This window comes from Sarcophilus harrisii, chromosome 3 (assembly GCF_902635505.1).
Source record: "Sarcophilus harrisii chromosome 3, mSarHar1.11, whole genome shotgun sequence".
Taxonomy (NCBI): Eukaryota; Metazoa; Chordata; class Mammalia; order Dasyuromorphia; family Dasyuridae; genus Sarcophilus; species Sarcophilus harrisii.
The window spans coordinates 608,649,610-608,659,722 of record NC_045428.1 but is presented as its reverse complement, the minus strand read 5'-3'; the positions used below and the strand labels follow the sequence as shown (position 1 = coordinate 608,659,722).

At 42.9% G+C, this 10,113-nt stretch overlaps 1 protein-coding gene across 1 annotated transcript in view; it reads right to left on the bottom strand.

Annotated features, from left to right (window-relative positions):
* Nucleotides 1-10,113, bottom strand: part of LOC100914820 (zinc finger protein 93) — a 31,997-nt gene continuing 21,884 nt past the window's right edge. The window contains exons 8-10 of the mRNA XM_031961828.1: nt 8,649-8,775; nt 8,014-8,100; nt 1-2,603 (exon numbers count right to left, since the gene is read on the bottom strand). Of these exons, the coding sequence (XP_031817688.1) occupies nt 865-2,603; nt 8,014-8,100; nt 8,649-8,775 (1,953 nt within the window). The 3' untranslated portion in view covers nt 1-864. The remainder of the gene's footprint in view (nt 2,604-8,013; nt 8,101-8,648; nt 8,776-10,113) is intronic.

Sequence of the window (10,113 nt, the reverse complement as noted above, 5' to 3'; positions counted from 1 at the left end):
ATCTTTTACACTTATTTATTTTGATTTTTTTGGTTGTGGATGGCTAATAACTTTAGCATAAAAAGGAAAACAAAGAACATCCTGTACAAATAACTAAATAAATAACATTTTGGTGGTTTTGATTGAAAATATATCTATTTCTTTAGCTTTCCAGTCCATTTCAGACGGACCCCTCTGGCTGCCCTGATGAAGGCCATGTGAAGGCAGCCAACACGGTCTGGAATAGAGAGGGACAGGGACAGAGGCCTGGGGTGTTTCTGCCTCTCAAAGCACCAAGTCAGGAGAGGGCTGGTGACCAACTGCAGCCTCACTCTCGAGCATTTAACCCATACCGAGTTGTTAGAAAAGCTTCCCCACAAAAATGGCGTGACCCCAAAGCATCAGAGATGGTGCAACCTCAATCTGGAATCAGAGAATCCGGGTCCGGGCCACAGTATCACAGCAGAGGTCAGAAAGGTTGATGATAGTTTTACAGAAGAGAAAACGGAGGCCGTGAGCCTCATCCAAAGTCCCAGAGGGAGCAAGCAGGTGCAGATCAGAGCCCAGGTCCTTTGGGTCCAGGGGAACTTCGCCTTTGCTGCCATTTCCTGAATCTGAAAATGAGGATATTGGATCAGATCATCATTAAAAGCCCTTTCTGCCTGCCAGTAGCCAAGGGTTAAGTTCTGATATCTTGAGAGATGAACGAGGTCCCCTCAATCTTCCAGGGTTATTCCATCGTGTTCTTCAGTTCTCCAACACTTCACAAGGGTCCTGAAGCCTTTTCCACATCAATGACAAAGATTTCTCCCCCAAACGAATTCTTTGCTAGCCATGATAGTTTCTTCTGGCTAATGGCTTTCCCATAGTCGTCATATCCCAAGGTTACTTTCGAGAGTGGATTTTCACGTGTTCAGTCAGATGTCTCTTCCGTCTGAAGGCTCTCCTACACTCGTTACACTCAAAGGGTTTCTCTCCAGTGTGGATTATCTTATGCTCCGTAAGGTGTCCTCTGCGGCTGAAGGCCCTCCCACATTCGTTACAGATAAAGGGCTTCTCCCCAGTGTGAATTCTCTTGTGTTCGTTAAGGTTTCCCTTCTGGTTGAAGGCTTTCCCACATTCTTCACACACAAAGGGCTTCTCTCCAGTGTGAATTCTCTGATGTAGAACGAGGTTGGAGTTCTGGCTGAAGGCTTTCCCACATTCATTGCACACAAAGGGTTTCTTGACAGGGATTCTCTTTTGTTCCGCAAGGCTGCCCCACTGACTGAAGGGTCTTCCGAACTCATCAAACCCATGGGCTTTTGCCCTTGCGTGAACTCTCTGGTGTTTGATAAGCTGTCCCCTCTGGCCAAAGGCTTTCAAACATTCAGTGCACTTGTGAGGTCTCTCTCCCGTATGAATTCTACGATGCGCACTAAGGCTTCCTCTGTGCCTGAACGCTTTGCCACATTCGTTACATTTATGGGGTCTCTCTCCAGTGTGAAATCTCTGATGCAGATTAAGGCGCGTATTGTTGATGAAGCCTTTCCCACATTCGCTGCATATAAAGGGCTTCTCTCCAGTATGAATTCTCTGATGTTCAATAAAATTCCCTTTCTTGCTGAAAGCTCTCCCGCATTCGTTACATTCAAAGGGTTTCTCCCCAGTATGAATTCTCTTATGATAAATAAAAGATGCTCTGTGTCTGAAGTCCTTTCCACATTCGTTACATTTATAGGGTTTCTCTCCAGTATGAATTCTCTGATGTAGATTAAGGCATGAATTGTTGCTGAAGGCTTTCCCACACTCTTTGCATTCAAAGTGTTTCTCTCCAGTGTGGATTCTTTTATGTACATTAAGGGTTCCTCTTTGGCAGAAGGCTTTTCCACATTCATTACATATATAGGGTTTCTCTCCAGTATGAATTCTCTGATGTGCAGTTAGAGTTCCCCATTGACTAAAGGCTTTGCCACATTCATTACACTGATAAGGTTTCTTTCCTGTATGAATTCTCTTATGATGAGTCAGATTTTCCCTGTGACTGAAGGCTTTCCCACATACGTTACATTTATGGGGCTTTTCCCCAGTATGAATCCTCTGATGTTGAGTGAGATAGGCTTTTTTCCCAAAGGTCTTGCCACATTCATTACATTCATATATCTTTTCATCATTATATATTCTATGGAACTGAATAAGGTCTGAATGGTAACTAAAAGGATTCCTAGATTTATTATACTTACAAAGCTTCTTTCCCAAGGAGAGTCTATTACAATCAATTAAGTCTGAAAACTGCTTGAAGCTCTTAACAAGAGTGTCATATTTATGAAGACTTTTCTCTGTAGAAACTCTCTGTTGCGGAACATAGATAGACTCTAGACTAAAACTCCTGTCCACTGTATTGCATTCAGGGATGTTCACTTTATTAAGAGATTTTCTGGAGGAAACTGAGATTGGTCTGGATTGTATGTCCCGGTTGCCTTTATGGCCTTCTCTCATCGGATCCAAGTCCCAAGTTTCTACCACCTCGGAACGCCAGGGTCCATTTTGGGGTACTGGTTTTTCCTTGAATGATGCTCCCATAAAAAGGTCATGCTTTAGTATCCAGTCGTTTGCTTCATACTTGGTCCCTGAATTGAGGGAATCTGAAAGAAATAGAAAGAGTTAACATTCACTGTTCTTTATATCATGAAGAAGGAAATTAAGAGAAGCTAATGCTGTAAAAAATGATGGAACAAGCTGATTTTAGAAAGGCCTGGAGAGATTTATGTGAACCAGGAAAACATTGTACACAGAATTGTACTGAGAATGTACAATGATCAAATATGAAAGACTTAGTTCTTCTCAGCGGTTCGATGATCCAAAGCAATCCCAACAGACTTTGGACAGAAAATGCCATCTCCATCCAAAAAAAGAACTAAGGAGACTGAATGTAAATCAACATGTATTCATTTCTTTTTTCTGTGTTTTTTAAAATAGTCTCTCATGGTTTTCCCCTTTTCTTTCCCAACATGAGTCATAAAGTAATGTATATTAAAAATAAACAAACTTACTAAAAAAAGAGAGAGAAGTTAACACACATTTATTAAGCACCTCATCTATGCTGGGCAACGCTCATGTGGGAGGTAGAAAGAAAGGCAAAGGACAGTCCCTGTCATAAAGGAACTCACAATCTAACGGGGGAGACAATATAGAAACATATTATATGTAGGATAAACCAGAGATAATCAACAGAGGAAAGACTGTTGAGAAAGGTTTTTTGGAGAAGATGGCATTTGAGTAGGGATTGAAAGAAGCCAGGAAGGTCAGGTAATGAGCCCAGTTTTGGATGTCCAAGCTGGAAATGAGAGATTGGAGCCAGGGGGGAGGGGAGGGAGTGAGGACGGGCTAAATCGATCTGGGACTCATCAGCACAGAAATGACAATTGCTTCCTGGGATCTGAGGAGATCACCAAATAAAAGAGCACTGAGGGAGAAGAAACCCAGGGAGTTATAACCTGTATAGCATCCAGCTAAAGAGCCTGGGAAGAAGCAGCCAGGCAGGAAGGAAGGAATAAAAAAAGCCACTTTGTGCTAAGCATCTGCTATGAGCCAGGAGCTGTAAGTGCTCTGCAATTATCTCACTCGTCTGAAGCCGCAGTGGAGCTCTGGCCCCTTGCCCCTGAGCCTGATCAGGCCATCTTTGATCTGATCTTTGGGGGGACCAAGGTGGGCTGGGGGAGGTTCCGGGACACATGAGCAAACTGAAAAGGCAGAGTACGGAAAGAGTACTGACACATACTGGAGGAAACGGCTGACTGGGGAGCTCTAGAGTTAATTTCTTCTGTGATAAGGGAAAGGATGTTCGAGATGGAAAGGCATGACAAATGGGAAAGAATATACAAGGAGGAAGTAGTAAGGAAGCAGAGAGAGAGAATTCACTGTTCCATGAATGGCCCTCCAGGGTACGGTGGATATGGAGGGATGTCACCAAAGAATCACTGTGGGGAAAATACCTCGAGTCTCAGAAAAAAAGAGATGGGTGTGGGAAGGTAGAGATGGATTAATAAATAAAAGTAGGAGCTGGCTTTGTGAAAAAAACTAATAAAGAATTTGCTAATCTTGAATAAAGAGAGGAAGAAGAAAATCAAAATGGGTGTATCAAAAAGGAAATGGATAATTATTTATAAAGAAAACTCAAATTAATAAAAGAAGAAATTGATTCTTCAAATAACCCAAAACAAGACAAAGGAATTGGACAAGCTATAAATGAATTTCCAAGGAAAAAACTTCTAAGACCAGTTGAATTTACAACTATCAAATATTCAAAAAACAATTAATTCCAATATTTTATAAACTTAACAAAAGCATTGGGAAAAGTGCCCTTTTTAATCAGAGATTATGATACAAATGTAATTTTGAGAGTTAAGATGGAAAGACAATGCAAAAACAGACAACTATAGACAATGAATATTGATGCAAAAATTTTAAATAGGTCTCAACAATATTTTAAATAAAATAAAAATTTAATTTATTAAAAAATTTTAAATAAATTTTAAATAGGTCTCAACAATATAGGAAGATTATATACCATAACCATGTAGAATTTACACAAGGAATGCAGAGTTGCTGAATATAAAGAATACTGTAAACATACTAAGCCATGTTAATAATATAAATAATAAAAATGACATGATATCTGTAGAGTTTGATGGCATCTAACACCCTATTTTAAACCTGTTATTTAAACCCCATAAACCTAACACCTATTTTAAAAAATTCTTAAGAATAGATGTGGTAATACAATATATAATAACAATTTCAAAAACCAGGAGCAAACATTATGCATGTTGGTGAAGTTAGTAGCCAACAAGATCAGAAGTAAACCAAAGTTGCTCATTATAACCATCATAGTCCCAGAAATGCCAGTTGTAGCAGTAAAAAAAAAAAAAAAAAAAAAAAAAAAAAAAAAAGAGAGAGACAATGTGAATAACAACAGGCAAAGAAAAAAACTTGTTGCCTTTTGCCTTAGAAAATCCTACTCAACTAAAATTTAAAAACAATAAACTGAGCAAGGTTGCTAGATACAAAATAAATATGTATCAACATTCATGTAAATTAGTAACCCCGCAGGAAGCACTAGAGAGAGGAATTACATTAAAAATAACTCCAGACTACACAAAATATTTAGGAATTTAGATCATCTAAAAACCTGGAGAGGTATTAATATAATAAGTTCAGCTAATATAATAAAAAAGATGATGACTAAATTGACTTACTTATATAGTGCTACACTAAATCAAACCACCAAAGGATTATTTTATAGAACTGTCATTATCATTTCCGACTCTTAATGACCCTACTTGGGTGTTTTTTGGAAACCCAAAATGGGGGTGATTTGCCATTTCCTTCTCCAGCTCATTTTGCAGAGAAGACAAGTGAGGCAAACAGGGTTAGGTGATTTGCCCAAGCCCTCTAAGTGTCTGAGGCTGGATTTGGACTCGGGAAGATGAATCTCTATCCATGCTCCATTCATTGCACCATCTAACTACCCCATTTTATAGAAGGGGAAGAAAAGGGGAAAGTGAATTTCATTTTTTCCCCTATTTTTTTTTAATAGAACGAGGAAAACCTAGAGAAACAAAAGGCCAAGAATTTCCTGGGAAATAATGAAAAAAAGCCAAAAGAAAAGGGACTTGGCAGTACCAGATCTCAGACTATACTACAAAGCTACCATCACTGAAATGATCAGTACTCTTTAAGAAGTAGAGAAGTTGATTAGTGGAAAAGACCTGGTGTACAATATACGACATCAAACAAACATAAAAGCCTAGGGTTTATTACCCCCTCCCCGCAATTACTGGGCTAAGGATTTAATTTTTGATTAAAAGGACTGGAAAAACCAGAAAGCTGCCTCAAAGAAATTAGACAGAGTCTTCTAATGGAAGTAAGGAAAAACAAAGAAAAGACCTCCCTGATCTCTGAAGAAAAGGAAAGAAAAGTGAGGATCACAAAACAAAACAGACAATTTTAATTACATAAAATTGAAAAGTTATTGCACAAACAAAATTAATATAACTAAAATTAGAAGGGATAGGAGGAAAGTTCTTCATAGTAAGGTTCTCTGATAAAGGTCTCATAAGACCCTCAATCCCAATACTTTTGAGAATATTTTTCCAGTGGATTAATATTTCTAAGAATATAAAATATCAGAATTGCCAAGATCGAAAATAAGGAACCTCAGAATAATTTGGAAGCCAGAAGTATAGTAATTTTTTGCTATCACATGCCCACCCCTTCACAATGAAGTAAGAAAGTGGCAGGCTACAAAGTAAATTCTCAAAATTCAACTGCATTTCACAGTAACAACAAAACCCAAGGGGCAAGAATAGAAAATAGTAGGAAAATCCCATCCTAATAACTACAAAACACATAAAGAATTTGGGGATGTACCAAAGGACACAAAAGACTCATAAAGATTAAATTATAAAATGAAGCTTAAAGACAAAAACAACAATCTAAATATTAGGAGTATTCAGTGCTCACAGCTGGGCTCTGCCAATATAATAAAAATGGCAATACTACCAAATGTATGCTTTTAATGAGATGCCAATCAAATTATCAAAGGGACACTTTATAAAACTTACAAAATAATAAGAACAATTATTTGGAAAAACAAAAGATCTGGAATATCAAGAGAAATGATAAAAAGAAGTAGGGGATGATATAAAGCACTTCTGGATCTCAAACTGTTTTACAAAGCAGCAGCCATCAAAGCCACCTGGGATTGGTTAAAAAAAATACATTTAGATCAACGGGAGGGACTACACAAGTAAGAATCAGAAATGATGGAAATAAATATATTGGTCTTCAATAAAGAGAACGGCATCAATTACCTAGGAAAGAATCCCCTATTAGATAAAAACTGCTGGGGAAATTGAAGAATGGTCTGACAGAAATAAGGCTTGGATTAATGCCTTATACCATGCTCTATTATATGTTATAAATGGATCCATGATTTTAATGATAAAGAGAAGTTGATAAAATACCTCTCAGAGATATAGGTGGAGAGGTCTCCTGAACCCAAACAAGAATTAGGACAATTTCAGAAGCCCAAAGAGAAAACTTTCATTATTTGAAACTGAAAATATTCTGCAGACAAAATTAATGCATTTATGACAAGAAGGGAAAGGATCAAATGGGGAAAAGACAATAATTTTGTATCAAATTTCTTTGATAAAAGATTTGACATCCAAGATATATAAACAAATAACAACTTTTAAAGAACAATACAGACCCACCCTTGCCCCGCAAAAGCCATTCCCCAACAGATAAATGGAAAGGTGACCTAGCTACTGGGGCCTGCTGAGTAGGTGATATGGGAGACCAGCAGGTATTGAAGTGGTCCAGGTGAGTGATGAGCCAGGGTGGGGCTGTGTCAGGAGACAAGGGAGCATATCCCTTCCAGCTCCAAACCTACCACCCTAAATATGCTGACGGCAGCCCCCCCCCCCCCCGTTCTGGGGCCAAATGGTTCCTCCAAGGTCATCTTGTCCCATCTGATGAGCAAACTAGTGGCGTTCTTTGTTGTTACAAAAACTGGGAATGCCCCATGGGTCTGATGAGGGGGGATGGGGTAAGTAACCTGTGACATGTGCATCGAATGCCAGGAGAAGTGGGAGGTACACAGATGGAGTGGGGGAGTGGGGAAGCAGGAGGTACCCGATGGGCTGGCGAACAGGGAAGCGGGAAGCACCGGGGTGGGCCAGGCGGAGTAGGGAAGTGGGAAGCATTGGAACTGGAAGACAGGCTGGGGGAGCAGGGAAGCAGGGCAGCGGCAGACTGGGAGCCGATGGAATCTGCCTGGGGGACTCTCTGCCCAGGGCTAAGTACGCCGCTTGGAGGATAGCAGAGGTGGAGCTCTCAGAAATGTGCTTGTATGTCTCTGGTGTGGGAACCCTGGCTTGTGAGACCCAGAACCCTGGCGGGGAGGGGCCGAGGAGGGCCTCGCCTATGTCGGACCGTGGAGCAGCGGCTGCAGGCCAAGGATGCCGCCTCAGCCACTCACTCACTCACCTGGATATGGCCCTTCTGTCTCGGGCAGACATGGGGTTTCTCCTCTCTCCAGCAAGCAGATGACCTGAGGCTTAGAAACAGGAAGGCCTGGGCATTGGGGAGAGAGAGATAAAGCAGTGCTGGGGACGGCCAACCAGGGGTCAATCCTAAATCCTCCTTCCTCACTGGGGAATGGACGGCCTGCAGACCAGGGGAGAGACCCTCTGCTGAGGATGGGGAAGGGGTAGGTAAGGGGTGCAGCAGCCGTAAGGGTTTGGGCTTTCACCCTGGACCAGGGATCTTCTGAGGCAGAAAAGGGTGGGGACCAGACCTCAGGTCAAGAAGGCCCAAGTTCAAATCCTTCCTTGGCTATTACTTAGCCAGCTGGCCCTCAGTCAGTCACATGATCTGCCTCAGCTCCCCTTCTGCAGGGCCGAGATAACAGGCGCAGCGCTCAGGAGGCTGGTGTGGGGATCGGCCGAGACCCCAGGTACATGCTTCTCCAAGCCTAAAGCTCATTTATGAGCCGGTTGTTGTTACTGTGGCTGCTGCTGTCCTGGGGCCCAAGAGATTTGGGAATCCTGCATCATCCCCCGTTCTGGGGGACAAACGCCAAAGCTCCCAAGACCCCACGTGGTAGCCCGGACGCTGCTTACCCAGGGAGACGATATTCTCAAAGGTCTCCAGCATCACCTCCCGGTACAGGGCCCTCTGCGCCGAGTCCAGGCGGCTCCACTCCTCCCAGGTGAAGTGCACGGCCACGTCCTGGAACGTCACCGGCCGCTGGAATGGCAAACACATTCCTGCTCAGCTGGGGCCCGGCCCTCACCAACGGGCGGGCCAGGGGCTCCGAGAGGGCGGCTGGTACAGAACAATAGTATTCCCTAACACTCATATGCCACAACTCATCCAGCCATTCTCCATCTGATGGGCATCCCCTCACTTTCCAGTTTCTGGCCACTACAGAAAGGGCCACCACAAACATTTTGGCACATGTGGGTCCCTTTTCCCTCCTTTAAGATCTCTTTGGGATACAGATCCAGGAGAGACACTGCTGAATTAAAGAGTATAATTTGATAGCCCTTTGAGCAAACTGCTCTCCAGAATGATTGGATCTGTTCACAACTCTACCAACAATGTACCAGTGTTGCAGTTTTTCCGCATCCTCTCCAACATTCATTATTATTTTTTCCTGTCATCTTAGCCAATCTGACAGGTGTGTAGCAATATCTCAGAGTTGTCTTAATTTGCATTTCTCTGATCAATAGTGATTTAGAACATCTTTTCATATGACTAGAAACAGTTTTAATTTCTTCATCTGCAAACTGTCTGTTCATACCCTTTGACCATTTATCCACTGGAGAATAGCTTGGATTTTTATAAATTGGAGTCAATTTTCTCTATTTTGGAATGAGGCCTTTATCAAAGACGCCGGCTGTAATAACGCTTTCCTGCTTTCTGCTTCCTTTCTCACCTGGGCCACCTTGGCTTTGTTTGGCCCAAACCATCCAATAACCCTAACCAGCTTCTGCTGCATGATGAAACGTACGGCAATGACTTCAGCAGCAACGTCACCAGCCATGCAATCCTAACAACCAGCATCATGGCGGCCACTCCCTGGGCAGGGGGCCTTGGAAAGCAGGACGCCATAAGGGTCTACTCATATGCTCTCCCCGGCACCAGCCACAGCACCGTGTCTGACGGCCATCTTTCTCTCGCTGGCCTCTGGGGACACCGACCTCCCCGTGTCCTCTTCCATGTCCAGCTGCTCCTCATTGGGTTCCGGAGCCTCCAACCTTCCCGTGTCCTGCTGCTCCTCACCAGGTTCCGGAGACTCTGACCTCCCCGTGTCCTCCTTCGTGTCCAGCTGCTCCTTGCCGGATTCTGGAGCCTCCAACCTCCCCGTGTCCTCTTCCATGTCCAGCTGCTCCTCACTGGGTTCTGGAGCCTCTGACCTCCCCGTGGGGAGGGGGAGACAAGTGGCTGTGATGGCCATAATCTTTGTGGAATGAGGAAAAAAGTGGACTACAGCCCAAGGTCAAGTTCAGCCTGTGACTGGCTACGTGACCACAAGCAAGGCTCGGAGCATCCCTGGATAGCAGCTCAGGGGGAGGGAGCATT